Source organism: Oncorhynchus tshawytscha, linkage group LG16 (genome assembly GCF_018296145.1).
Source record: "Oncorhynchus tshawytscha isolate Ot180627B linkage group LG16, Otsh_v2.0, whole genome shotgun sequence".
Taxonomy (NCBI): Eukaryota; Metazoa; Chordata; class Actinopteri; order Salmoniformes; family Salmonidae; genus Oncorhynchus; species Oncorhynchus tshawytscha.
Genome location: NC_056444.1, coordinates 61,000,446 through 61,015,131, shown reverse-complemented (window position 1 = coordinate 61,015,131; position 14,686 = coordinate 61,000,446). Strand labels below are relative to the sequence as shown.

The following is a 14,686-nucleotide window of genomic DNA, read 5'->3' as shown; positions in this document are numbered from 1 at the left end:
GGCAAATACAACACATTACTGAGTACCATTCTCCATATTTTCAAGCATAGTGGTGGCTGCATCATGCTATGGGTATGCTTGTAATCGTTAAGGACTGGGGAGTTTTTCAGGATAAAAAATGCATGGAATGGAGCTAAGCATAAAATCCTGGAGGAAAACCTGGTTCAGTCTGCTTTCCACCAGACACTGGGAGATTAATTCACCTTTCAGCAGGACAATAACCTAAAACACAATGCCAAAGCTTACTAAGAAGACAGTGAATGTTCCTGAGTGGCCAAGTTATAGTTTTGACTTAAATATACTTCAAAATCTATGGCAAAACCTGAAAATGGTTGTCTAGCAATGATCAACAACCAATTTGACAGAGCTTGAAGGATTTTGAAAGTAATAATGGGCAAATGTTGCACAATCCAGGTGTGGAAAGCTGTTAGAGACTTACCTAGAAAGACTCACAGCTGTAATCGCTGCCAAAGGTGCTTCTACAAAGTATTGAGTCAGGGGTGTGAATACTTATATGAATTGAACATTTTTGTATAAAAATACATTTAAAAAAGCAATAATTTCAGAAAATATGTTTTCACTTTGGAGTGTTGTGTTTAGATGGGTGAGAAAACGACAACAATTGAATCCATTTTGAATTCAGGCTGTAACAGAACAAAATGTAGAATAAGTCAAGAGGTAAGAATACGTTCTGAAGGCATTGTATGTGTCCTCCTCAGCACACTCACACATGCAGAGGGAAAAAAGTATATATTTTTTGATGACTTCGTTTCAGCAACCACGGAATGTCACCCATATCCTGGTTGATTGTACTTTCGAGTTTTATGATGTTTTTTCATTGATTTGTTTCCCCGGCGCAGCTGCCGACCTCTATTGAGGGACGAACGTAATCAGCGCTGACGCAAATTAGATGGTTATTCGTTTCGAAAATTGACAGAAAAACAATAAAAAAGATGAAATGCTCCCAAATCAATAGATATAATGAAATTCAAATAATCCGAGAGATGAGGTCTCCATGGCAACTGATAATGTGGAAAAGAAAACAATTTAATAAAGGACAGACACGCTTTGAAAACAGATTGGGGGGATAGCTGTAAAGCGGGGAGAGGAGAGCAGAGGAGAGAGGGAGGGAGGGGGCGAATGGAGAGACGGAGGGAGAGGGGGGATGTTTGTGGCTGTAGTGGTCGGTCCATAGCTTGTTTCCCCTCCCGCGTGTGAAGGATCTGTGTCTGTCCCAAGGACACGGGAATAATTAGAAAAGCTTTCAGGCCAGAAAGTGCAGATTCAGGTTTTAATACACAAAATTATTTCATGGGCAGTGAATCGGAAAACCATTTGTTGGTGACCTTCCTGAGAGCCCCCCCTCAACCCCCGGTACAGGGCAAGATGGAGGCTGCGTGGCAGTGCAGCCTGAGTTATTGCATATTTGTATTTTTATAGTGGCAGGGGGAATGGAGTTGGTGAGGGGTGTGTGTGTGTGTTTTGGTGGGGTGGGGGCCAGGGGGGTGGGAAGGTGTCAGATAGAGCTTCACTGAGGTGGGGGCATTGTGTGTGTCTGTGTTTGTGTGTGGCTGTTGGGTCCGGGTTGCTGGCAAGAGGGAGGCAAGGGAGAGACAGAGCATAGGAGAAAGAGAGAGAGAGAGAGAGGGAGAAAAGGGGAAGTTGCAGATCTGGCTGTATTTACAGATCAGTTGTCAAAAGAGCCATTTAAGGGGAATGCAACCATCCTTGCATAATGGCAGGAGAGGTGTTTATTAAAAGGGAAAGACAACGGTAAAACACAGAGAGTCAAACAGGGTTTTTTATTATTGAAGACAGAGCAGCCAGGGAGGGGGTGTCAAAGGAAAGGAGTGGGTGTGGAGGGACTTCATTCTAGTCTATGGAAGGTATGTTTTAGGTGCCTTTTCACTCTGTTCACTTGTTACAGGGAGAATCATGAGATGACTATGGTGGCATTTTATTTATTTTAAAACATTGTTGTTTGGTTGTTGTTGCTTTCTCTATTTAAGCAGGAGGGTTGCAACTTATTTGTCTGTTGCAACCGGTAATTCAAACGCAAACAATGATAAGGATCGATAGTCTCCTGAAAGTACGATAAGGATCGATAGTCTCCTGAAAGTACGATAAGGATCGATAGCCTACTGAATATACAATAAGGATCGATAGCCTACTGAATATACAATAAGGATCGATAGCCTACTGAAAGTACAGCGTTTCTTTTCTTTTCAAAGTGCCAAACCAAATTCACTCCTATATTACCTCATTACCTTATCAACAAAAGTGTCTCGACCTTCGATCTCGTAGTTTAACATCCGTATCCCATTATTTAACATCCTATTTCTCTAATTGCTCATTGTCAACGTATTGGAGACTCCCTGAAAGGGCGGTGCGCAAGCTTGTCTGTCAAATGTGCTTACCTTCCATTTTTGTGTCATTAAAAGCGTTTGTTTGAGTCAAATAAAGGGCGATACACCCTCTGTTTAAACAATGCCAACCGCACGTCGTCCAGGATATCGTATCTTAACAACAGATAATCTTATCCTGTTCCACCTTAGCAATAAAAGAAAAGACGCCTGCATCATAAGGCTTTGGCTGATAATCCCCCCCCCCCCCCCCCATTATTTGAATGACGGATGAGCTTAATTGGGACCTTTGTATTGCCTCAATACACGCTCGTAAAAATAGTTGAGCAATATTTCATATAAACTTGTAGGATCAGATTCTGTTGTTGTTAGCAACGTCCCTTCCCTTAATGAGAATTGAGCTGAAATCACACTAAAGATATAAACTGCCTGGCACTCATATAGGACATCGTTCGTCTCATATCATATCATTAAGGGCCTTGTTTATGGTTCAATTGCAAGCACGTCGATTAACAATAGCGTGTCTAACTTATCTTTTTAGTTTTAGACTTATGTTAATGGTCAGTTGTAGTCCAGTGCTTGGTGTTGAAGGGATAGTTCCCAAAAAAGTATCATCATCACAGTTTTTGCTCTTTCTTGACTGCTGACGTACCATGTTTTGGGATTTTATTAACAGTGGACTAATTAACAAAATACTAAAAGATCGTTTTTTCTCTGAACTATCACTTTAATTTGGGCCTAAGATCGTTAATTCCAGACTTTGACTGTCTTGTAGTTTACTTTGTCTCTTGCTTTTCTGTAGCAAAGCAACAGCAGCCCTCATTGTAATGAGTGAGTACTGGGGATTTGGCATTCTCTAGTGGGCCACCTAATATTCTCCCAGTGCTAGAAGTGCCCCACAAGTAAGAGAGAAACTAGAAATTCCCCACTGTAGAATTACAGAGAGCTTTCAGATTTAGCGTGCCTGTGTCAATGAAGGGTGTTTTCTTTTCTGTTTTTTTCCTAAATCAATCTCCCGGGGACAAAAAATGGATTGAGACCTGAAACGTGAGACCTGATAGACGTCCACTTTCACTGTAGGGGAGAGGGTGTGTGTGTGTGTGTGTGTGTGTGTGTGTGTGTGTGTGTGTGTGTGTGTGTGTGTGTGTTTGTGTGTGTGTGTGGCACATGTGATCAGTATCAACAACAGCCGTAGCAGCAGTAGTCGCTGTGAGTGTGTGTTTCTGTGTGTGTATGTATGTGTGTGTGTGTGTGTGCGCGCCTGCCTGCTTCCTCCCTCCTCCGGCTGTTGGCTCTCACTGATACAGTGTAACTCAATCTGTGCCACCACACACACACACACAGACACACAGACACACAGACACAGACACACACACAGACACACACACACACACACCACTATAGGGGCTGTGCCAGGACTGAGCCGGGCCAAATAGGGCTGAACAGGGCCAGGGAGCAGGCCATGAGTTCACCACCCACTACCCACCTGCCACACACACACACACACACACACACACACACACACACACACACACACACACACACACACACACACACACATACTCTGCACGGCACAGGCTCTCATTGTAAGCAGTGACAAGATGACGCTGGTTAAGTGGCTCCTCTCTCTTCCCTGGGCCTGCTTTTCCCACTGTAGCTGTGGGGTGGAGAGGGTGGTGAAGGACCCCTACTGGTTAAGTGGGTAAACTCGCACAGCCTTGACATCTGTGCTGAGGGAGGGAGGGGGAGGGGGATGGGAAGGTGGAGAGGGGAATGAGAGCGAGAGAGAGACAGAGAGAGTGTGAGAGAGGAAGATAGAGAAAGAGAGAGGGGAGTGAGAGAGTACAGCCCATGCAGGCATTGAGCCGGTTGAGGAGAAGGAGGGAAAATGCCTTGCTTTGTGGAGAGAATTCTTCCAGAGCAGGAGGGAGAGGTGAGACATAACACAGAGGGCGGTCTCCTGCCAGGTCTCCTGCCAGGTAAGACACTCTCTCTCTTTCTCTCTCACACACAACACTCTCACAGACACTGGGGGTAAAGATACGTTGAGGTACACAGGTCTGGTACTGGTGGCTGTCAGTGTGAGGCACTCATGTGTAGTGACGGGAGGGGGGAGGGTGCGAGTGCGCGCGCGCGCGTGTGTGTATTTGTTTTCAAGTTGTTATAAAGATTCTTAATGTATAAGTTAGACTATATAAGACCTGTATATTTCACCAACAAAGAGTATTTTCAGAATTGGCCAAAAGTGATTGAAGTTATGGAATGTGACTGGGTTAATTTATTTTTGGGGATAAATGTTTCATGTTTAGTCAGTGTTACCTCTGTATTCCACAGGTGTACTTCTAACTAGATTACACTGTTTCACTTTTTAAAGGATTACATACAGTTTACATAGCCAATGGTTATCATTTACATTCATTAATAATGAAAGAATGTTTGCAGTTTTCAGCAACATTCACAGGCTATTGGGACACAATAACAAAAAAATCTAGAATTTCGCGACAATGTTTGCTAAGCTAAAGTGAGTGACTTGTTCTATTGGGCTAGATGTATCACTGTGTTTACTGATGTACGGAGGAAAGTTTGTCAGCGGAGGGATTTTCTACTGCTTCGGGTGCAAACAGTGTCTGTGGAGAGGGTGAAGGACTCCTTTCTTTCTGTCCATGCAGACAAGTATATCCTCCTCTAGTACAATAAAATGTTCCCCTTTTGGTTAAATAAATACTGGGTCTGTGAACCTAAACAGATTTGCATGTGGCCCTCTCGTTCTCCTCTCTCTCTCTCTTTCTCTCTCTCTCTCTCTCTTTCTTTCCTCCTTCTCCCCCTCTCTCTCCCCCTCTCTCTCTGTCGCTTTCTCTCTCTTTCTCTCTTTCCCCACACACACTACATGGGCCTGACATCCCTCGACGAGGCCCTCACTCGACGAGGCCCTCACTCGACGAGGCCCTCAGAAAAGAAACAAGAGACAGAAGTTTGTTGGCTTTTATTTTCCCAATGGTTGTTTTGATAACAAAGCAAACAGGCTGAAGGTGAAGTCACACAATTTAATTTGTCTTGCGTTACCGTGGCGATGTGGCAACCGTTCTTCCATCCCAGGAGGACTGCTATGGTTGCAGCTTTTGTGTGTGTGTGTGTGTGTGTGTGTGTGTGTGTGTGTGTGTGTGTGTGTGTGTGTGTGTGTGTGTGTGTGTGTGTGTGTGTGTGTGTGTGTGTGTGTGTGTGTGTGTGTGTGTGTGTGTGTGTGTGTGTGTGTGTGTGTGTGTGTGTGTGTGTGTGTGTGTGTGTGATTTTACTAAGCAGATATTTCCCCCTCTGTTTTCACTCTGACCCGGTAGGAGGTTGATGACTGAATTGTGGAGTACATGTTAACAGTAACTGGTGATTTATAGAAATACTTAGGGGAAGTGAGGCCGCACAGACTGGAAGGAAAAGCATAAAGCCTTTTAAGTGAATGCAAAAATACAGCCTTTTAAGTAATAATTGTTGTTACTACTGGTGAGCCAAGGTGGGCTAGAAGTTTGAGGTGAAGTATGTGTGTGAAGACTGATCTCTAAGGCTACTCTATTGAACAGAAGTCTCATTTTGGTCCTTTCTCATTTGACATTTCACTTTTTAATACCTGTTTCTGTGCAATTTGCTTCAAACTAAAACCATTCCATTTTTTGGTGTACCGGTCAACTACAGTGCTACAAAGCTTTTGGATGAACTACTGTACTGCAACAAGTGTGCTCCTATTGATGTGTAGAAAGCTGCGTAGCTACAATCCGTCACAAAACCTGCATGCAATTTCAGAGGAATCAGGCTCTTTCCTCCTTTTGGCTCTTGAATCCCCCAGATATTATCTACTTGGGGAAATATGCTACTATTCAAGTACTGTTTAAAGATTCAGGCCACTTGAATGTGCTCTACAGTTAGATTTTTGTATTATTTTTTTATTCTTCCTTTTGTGGAGTAAGGAAAAGTGCTTACCTAGGAAGAGGGATGTCTTTTATTTTTTCAAGCCACCTTTTAGACTGAGTGAAATGTTTCCCCCAGTTTGCTCACGGACAACTTTATTTCTTACCAGGGATTTAACACTCACTCAGTCCCCCCATAAATACAGCGTCCCTCGGCTCTTAGCTAACCATAACTCATCCCGCTAACTCTCTGGCTAACTAAACTCAAATAGCAGAGCGGAGCTTGTTTGTATTTTTCTGTCTGTCTCCCTCTCTCTGTCTCTCTCTCTCTCTCTCTCTCTCACCTGATTAGTAAGGGATGCTGAGGTGCAGAATCTCTCTGACTACTATCGTCTCAACAGTTGGCCTTCTGTTGCTCCTCTGATATCTTTGGCCCCACTTGTGGACCAGGTTTTTCGGAGAAAATGCACATTTGAACAAGAGCCAATGCAATCTCCTGGAGGCTATTTAGAGTGAACCTAATGCTCAGGGAATGAACGTGACAACACAGGAGAAATATGGACGTCGTCTTTACATGTCTTGACCCAGCTCAGACCAGAAAAAAGCCTGAGGAAAATCTTTGATATCTCTCAATGAAGATCTCTTTGTATGAAGCAAAGTTGAGTTGAGAGCCTAGCTTTCTAGGCACCTGTTGAAGGCCCCAGTCCATGGAGTGGGGGAGACAGTTGAGAAACATATGCTTAGCTGCCAGTTGCTATTTAGGCCTGTCTTCCTGACAGTCTTCCTGAATATCAGTTGAAATCATACGAGCGGAGAAATTCAGAGGACAGTAGAAATGTTTACTGATCTCGTGCTGATCGACAGGTTGGAAGAGTTTTTCGCCGAGCTGCTGAATTGGTTATGATCTTCTCTGCCTGTATCTTCTGTTCTCAGCCGTTAGTCCCACTGGTTGGCAAGAGCTGACACTGACAACTCCTCATGCATCTGAAGGCCTCTTTAAAGTCAACATCGTACATTTTGATGTCTCGTGGCGGCTCCTCGTGTTTTGTTGTATTTGCGTCTGAAAACAGGGGCTTGCTTGGAGAAATCCCCCTCCTCAGCGGCACGGGGAGGCAGATCTCTTTCTGTCTCACTCTCCTCCTCTCCTCCGCACTGTCCTTCTCTTTTTGATCTCACCATCAAATCTTTCTTATGACTGACACTCGCCGGAGAGCGGCTTGGGAAATGCGCTCGGGGAAGAAGACGTTTGAGAAAATGCGCCCAAGCAAGCCATCACCTTTGATAAAGACGCGGGTTCCAACAGGGGAGAAAAAAATGAACATTGTTAGTAATGAAAATGCCATCCAAGAAGGCAGCACTCCTCTCATCTCAACCGATTACATTAACCGCGTACACACAGAGTCAGTTGCATTTGGACAACATTTGGAAAATAATCAATTGAAGTATAGGCCTAGATATCAACACATAATAAATCATTTATAATGTTGAAATAGTTTAAAATCAAAATGTTCATTATATAATATGTAATATGACCCGTAGTTGATATGTCTGTGTTTTGGAGCATTGAGCGAATGGCTCCTAGGCAGTGCGGTGAGGTAACTCCGGGCCATGCTTACCGGCTCCATAGTTTGGCGGAGACCCCGGGGATTGATGTCTGTGGACCTGTGGGATCCTACTGTACCTTTATTACACATCAGCTGGGTACCAAACTAATTTGATAAAATGCCACTTAATCGCTGGCACACCGTCAACTGTGTCACTGGCTGGTAAACTGACTGGCACGGCATTCGAGTGTGTATCGCACAAGAAGGAGGAAAAGAATGGAGGAGGGGGTGCATGAGGAAAAGAGGAGAGCACCAGAGATGTTAGCTTTAGTAATTGCTACCTCCATGGAGGAGCAGGGGAGAGGACAGTGAGGCAAGCTTACAGAGAGGGCCCTGTGCACAGATAATAATGGGGTAGTATTGCAGCTCTGACAGTGTTAATATTAGAGCGTGCAGAGCGTGTTTCTCTCTCTCTGTGCGTGTGCGTGCGTGCGTGCGTGCGTGCGTGTGTGTGTGTGTGTGTGTGTGTGTGTGTGTGTGTGTGTGTGTGTGTGTGTGTGGAGATAGGGTGCCTCTGATATTTACCCTGCTGGTAAGACTGTCAAGCCCACCTGACAACACAGTTTACCCACCCGGCTGTCACCCCCGCCTCTCCCTGCCACTGTAAGACACTCTCCGAGCGCTCCAGTACGTCCTCGCCCTCCTTCCACACAACGCAACTGTGCTGGGATCAGCTATCAGCACCCATACTCATCTTCCTCCCTTCCTGAGAGGGGGGAAGAAAGAAGAAAAGGGAGCACGGGCCAACTTCTTTGGCTTTTTCTTTCTTCTCTCTTTCTTTTCGTCTTCTATTTGAAGTTTGCGAGGCACTTGTTAAAGCCTGGCTGCATCCCGACACACTGAGAAAGGTTATGAATATGCATCAAGGCACCATATGGCTCCCCTAGCGCTGGGACTAGGTGTGTCCAGAAGGTAGAGCGGGCGTTGATGCATTATTCGCCATTCAAATTACAGACGCTGGTGAGAATCCTGCAGGAAGTTAGAAGTACTAGTTCGACACCACTTTAGACAGGGTAGAGCGACTACAGTACCTATGGTACTAAATGGCGTGAAGCAACAGTAACGTAAAGCTGTGGATGAGCACAGTGGAGGGCCTAGGCTGCAATTCGGTTCTTTTTTAACAGAGTTCCGACCTGTACCCTGCCACCTGACACGAGTGTGATTAAAAGTGATATTTCTGACACGTTAGGATACGCACGGGAAGTAACCTTCTCTAAAGCGTTCATTATTAGATGCATGACAGACCTGAATATTTATAAAATAAGCTTTAATAATTAATAACAGCAATCTGCTACCGTAATTCATCAGATTTGCACTTCAACGGAGTATCCGTTTTCACTTTAAAATAATAATAAGAGGAATATTAATGCTGCAGAAATGTAAAACGGGCAGCTGTATAGCATTCAAACATGCAAGCTTCAATGTTCACTTTTGTGGTGTTTTACATTTTTTTTTTACATCTATAATTATTTATTCAACATTACGTTACAACCAACAACACTATCCTTTCTCAAGACCTATGTGTTTGATGCTTGACATTTTGTCAGTTGTTTCTGGCGAAAGAAGCAGATGATGTTGAGAAAATTCAGGAAACCAGGTGGGTTTTGGTGTAGAATGCAAAAGGAGTTGTTGTGGTTTTTATCAAAAGCATATTATTTGTTTGAGTCAGCTAGCAACACTTCCTTTTGTAGCCTATTCTGTGTCTTGGACCAAAATAGAAGGCTCTTTTTCTCTGTAAAGCAGCTTTATACCCGCCTCATGGTTTCACAGTCACTTTTTGTTTCAATGCGACTTTCAAATCCAACCAAGACACGTTGTTCTTTCAACAAAACTCTCAAAGACATGACTTTTCTGTTTTAGGTGAAATAGAAACATTTAGTTCTTCCTTTACTTCCACCTCTAGTTTAGTTTTAACCTGTGTTTAACTATACAGCATGTTGTGTTGTTGAATTGTTTTACTCGACCCATTTGAGCTGAACTGTGTAAACATGTTTCATGTGTGTAGAAGTGTCACTGTATATATTTGAGAGTGTGTGTGTGTGTCAGAGCCTGTGACGTGACCTACAGCCAGTAGTCAGAGGAGCAATGTGATTGGAGGGTACCATGTTGTCTAAGGGCCTGCAGCCACCTCAGACTCTCTCTCTCTCTCTCTCTCTCTCTCTCTCTCTCTCTCTCCCTCTCGACTGAAACGTACACTATCGAACCCTGTTGTCTTTCTAACAACTGACAAACCCTAGCTGTGACTACACTCACCTCAGCCCCGTGCTGTCAGAGGTAAATAAGAGTCAACATACTGCAGTGTTCACTGAGGGGACCCGTCTCTCTTTAATATGCTCTCTGCATCCACACCCCAGGCCCCAGATTGGGATTTTCCACCATGAGACTTTCCACCAGTGTTTGGTCTACTGGCTCAGATTTTTGTGTTTCGTTAGTGAGGCCCAGAAAAGAGACTTAGGCAAGCTTAAATGACAGGAATATCAATTCCCTTCAACCAAATATGATACTCGTGGTCTTACAAAGAAGGCTATTTCTCTTTCCCTAAATATCTTTGACTGCACTGCATGCGAAGGGAAAAATTATTATTATTTTTTTTTTTACTGAAAGCGTAAATGATAAATACCTTTCGCAGGCTTTCTTTTTACACAGCTTTTGCCTTTCAGATAGAGGCTACAGTAAAGCTACAGTAAAGGTCTTATCGTATATTTAGGTAGCTACCTGTGCTAGATGACATTTAGGGGGCACCTGTGATTCATTCCGCCGCACTTAAAATCCAAAAGAGGAAAAATCTGTCAAGCAGAGCAAATGCTTTAATGGTGGCCAGGGATCAATGTTGTCAGCGCAGGCATCCTATCTGGAAATGTACGCTTTTTGGTTAATGTCACCTCCTCCCTCTCTCACAGTCTCTCGTCTCAAGGAGATCGGCAGGAAATCTGATGTGAACAATCCGAAGTAGGCCGAATTTGAGGAAATTGCTTGAAAAACATTGACTTGCTCTCCCTCGAACGCTCACATACACACACACACATAAAGGAGGCCCCTTGTATCTGAAAAACAAATTTGAAAAGTAACCTTGGAAATCAATTAAGCCGTCCCGGGAGCTGTAACATTTCCTTGAGAAAGACCACCTCCCATTTCTCTCCTTCCCCCACACTCACACTGAGTTGGTACTGGCCATTAAAATGCTGCCATATGCAACGAAGAAGCTTAGTCAGGCTCACTCGGTGTGGGCCTTTATTCATATTTTTTTTTTAGCTGCAAAGTGCCTTATAGGCTGTCAAAATGTCTTAACAGTCTTGTTAAAGAAATGCCACAACTCATTTCAATGTAATGTTATTCATATGGCTGGTGTGAGAGGGGGCATGTCTGAACATCTAAACAGGCCTGCTTTTTAGGTTTCACATTAGGGGGTTATCTTGGAGGCCTTGTCATTGATTGACATTATCTGGCCTGACAGGGCCTCATATCAAGGTTAACCTCATGGACAAAAGCAAAGCGCCACCCGGACACACACACACACACACACAGGCCCTCTCCCCTCCGACTTCCTGTCCAATGGGTGTGTGAGAGAAAGAGAGCGAAGGTGTCCAGGCCTCATCTGCGTGTGCGCGTGCGTATGTCCGTGCACCCGCAGTGGAGATTTCCGCACTCTTAATTGATAACTAATGGAGCGTCTTGCGCTGGGTTTCCCCTAGAGGACAGGCCCTCCTGATGGCAGTGGTAGGGGTGGGGAGGGGGAAGAGACTGACTTACTCAGCAGTGTGGTGCCGGAACCCGGTAAATTAAATATATCCCCAAAGATAATGACTTGGAGTGACAGACACCAGTCTGTCTGGGGGGCCTCCCTCTCTCCCGACCTCTCCAGCCGTGTGCCCTCGCCGTGGAGAAGAGCCTGCACTAACCCCCACACGCTTCCACACACACACACACACACACACACACACACATACACACACTCACACTCACCCTCTCCCTTCCCACAAGCCTTTGCAACAAAAGCAAAAAAAGATCCCCGTGACTAAAATACAACTCAAGCAGTTAATCTGTACAGATATTAGCTCAAGGGCCCTCAAGTGGCACACTGAGCTCGAGCCCCCTTCTTCCAGCATATTACCCACACTGCCCCGGTGCGGCTCGCCGTGGTGCCAACCGTCACACACTGCCGCCATGAGGGAGAGCCAGAATCGTCGCCTCGCCCACGCTAATTTTGACTTCTTATTCGGTTGTTGGTTTTTATTTAGAGACTCCCGATTTGTGGTCTAGCTCTCTGGAATACAGAGAAATTGTCTTTATTTGAAACGGCTGCTAGGACAAATGTTATGTGCAATTTTAGAAAGGTACTGTAGATGTCAGTCTGCTACGCCGCTAGCTGAGGGATCACCCTCTGCGGCAAACTGAATATAAAGTTAGCTGTTTTGGTTCTTCTTGCCTGTCAGAATGGCTCACGTCACCCACGTTATTTTCCTTGTCTGATAAACCGTTTGGCTCGTCTGTTTTTTTGTTCTAGAAAATGTCTGTAATTACCGTTTGTGATCGAGCCAGGGGGCATATTTGTCCTCCCAAAAATGCAACGTTACTGCCTGATTGCACCCAAGTTCAACGTCTTTCCCCTTCCGTTTGCACTCAAGATATACATTGTTTTCCGTATCCCTTGTCCTGTTTCCCGAGAGAGTGTGTGGGTGTGTCAAGACTCGTGTGTGTGTGTGTGTGTGTGTGTGTGTGTGTGTGTGTGTGTGTGTGTGTGTGTGTGCGCGCGCTTCTGTGTTCGTGCGTTTCTGTCTGCGTACATACATGTGTGTATGTGTCTTTGTTTATGTTTGCGGCAGGCTGGCGATACAGGGTGAGTATTGGGCGCATGGCTGGGGGGCTGCAGTGTGATAACAGCCCGGGGGTAGTGCTGCTGTGAAGTCCAAACGGGTCCCTCAAGGTCAGTCCCTAAAAGACATCATGCAACATGCAAGGTCACATCCTAGACTAAAAGCAATAAGTGCTTTATTGATAGAAAAAAGACAGCAAGCAAGCAGATGTGCAACCAACTGATTAATAATAAAATAGATTTGTGAGAGAGCGGTACCGACAGAAAGAGAAAGAGAGAGAGGAAGAGCGAGAGACAGGGCGGGAGGGAGAGCTTTGTCCTGTGTGTGTATGTGTGAGTGCATGTGTTTGTGTGTGTGTGAGACTAGTATGTGCTTGTGCTTTGTTCATTTTGCTCTAAAATAGCATTTTGTAAACTCTGGGTGGTTATTGTATTGACCTGGCGTGTATCTTTGAAGTAAAAGATTGATCCTGCAGTGGAATCTAAACCAGAAAGAAATCCATTTGAATCCAGTGGTAAAACAGAACAGAATGTGACAATGTGACACATTAGAGCTCATGGCAGTTTTCCTGGTGCACGACCTTTCCTTTTTAAGGTCATTGCAATGTTTTGCGTAATTTTTTACTAAGTGAGTGCTGCCTGAAAGGCCATTGGGAGGTACAGACCTTGTGTTTTCCGTTTACACATAGTTTTGTTTGACAAGGGAGACAAATCTCATGGAGTTTGTCCATGTATCTGCCTCTTGGAACAAAAGTGCGTTTTGTGCTGGCTAACTATTGTTGGATTATGAAAATGAGCTGAGGACAGTAGTGCATACAAGTCATCTCCTTTACGTCCTTTTATCTTTTATTTTCTCTCACTCCCTCTAACACAGCCTGGCAAACCTGCCTAGTGAGTAACGTTCTTGGCTAGCTGAGTGACTGCCTGAATAAGTGAGTGGTAGATATCAGGTGGTGGGGAAAGCTCAGCCCAACCAACCTGTTTCTTCTACACCAGGACCCCAGAGGAGAAGAATGCTGGGAAAATTCCATCTGCCCTCCCTCTCTTCCTCTTCCCCCAGAGCAATCACCCTGTGATCCCCCATCCCCGCCTCACCCCCTCAACCCCTCTGGTACAGTACATCCCCTTCATCCACCTATATCCCCTCCTACATAAACTTCTCTCTCTCCTGCCCTCCCTCCTCTCTCTCTCTCTTTCTCTCTCTCTCCTATCCCCCCCTCTCTCTCCTATCCCCCCCTCTCTCTCTCTCTCTCTCTCCCGCTCTCTTGAATAGTTGGCAATGGCATTGTTTTTAATCATCAGAACCTCCGAAATTATTATTATCGCTTCTGATGCGGCAATTAAAACTTCAGGTCAGAGGCACAACGAGCGGTGATCAGCAGCCGAGCCGAGAAGTTTTAATTAGACGATCAGAACCATTAATGCACAAAAAAAAGGTGTGCGCTGGGAAATTAACGGGAACGTCTTAATCAGGGTTAGTGACTCCGAAGAGGAGTCAAGTGAACAGAGAGCAAAAAACAAATCATTTCCGCACCACTGGGACAAAACTCAATTAAATATGCATGCAGAAAATGGAAATTTGGAGCTTCGGCAGCACTGCACTGTTGGGGAAACTGTGGCAAAATCTCGCGGCGGAGGTCGCAGACCTGCTTATTGTTATTCTTGTGTAATAAAAATTAAAGAGGGGCCAGATGCAGGGGCCAGGTCTGGGTGCTGTGGCGTGTTTGTCCATCAGTGGCTTCTTTCTGCCTGGCTTCCCTGGGCTGCGGCAGCTCACCTTCGGCCGTGCGAAGGAGAGAGAGAGAGAGCGGGGGGAAACGCTCTCTTCCTGAAAGCTGTAAATTAGCAAAAATAAAAACCAGAGGACTGTTTTTGTGTTAAGGTGCGTGTGTGTGTTTGTGACTGTGTGTGTGTGTATCCCCCCCCCACACCACCCTGGAGAAACAGAGACACAAAAGGCTCACTCAGCCACACACCGGGAGTTCGGGCCTTGTCGATTAATCTGCCTGA

General features: G+C 45.0%; 1 protein-coding gene across 11 annotated transcripts in view; it reads left to right on the top strand.

The window, feature by feature from the left end:
• The window catches only part of casz1 (castor zinc finger 1), a 251,651-nt gene that overhangs the window by 190,133 nt on the left and 46,832 nt on the right, over positions 1-14,686 (top strand). For 4 of the 11 annotated variants that reach the window (XM_042299440.1, XM_024399752.2, XM_024399750.2 and 1 more), the window contains exon 1: positions 4,161-4,342. The exons of 4 other annotated variants lie outside the window; for them this stretch is intronic. In XM_042299440.1, the coding sequence (XP_042155374.1) occupies positions 4,252-4,342 (91 nt within the window). In that variant the 5' untranslated portion in view covers positions 4,161-4,251. Of the gene's footprint in view, positions 1-4,159; positions 4,343-14,686 lie in introns of those variants that run through there. 3 more of the 11 variants (XM_042299439.1, XM_024399753.2, XM_024399754.2) reach the window with 3 other exon arrangements.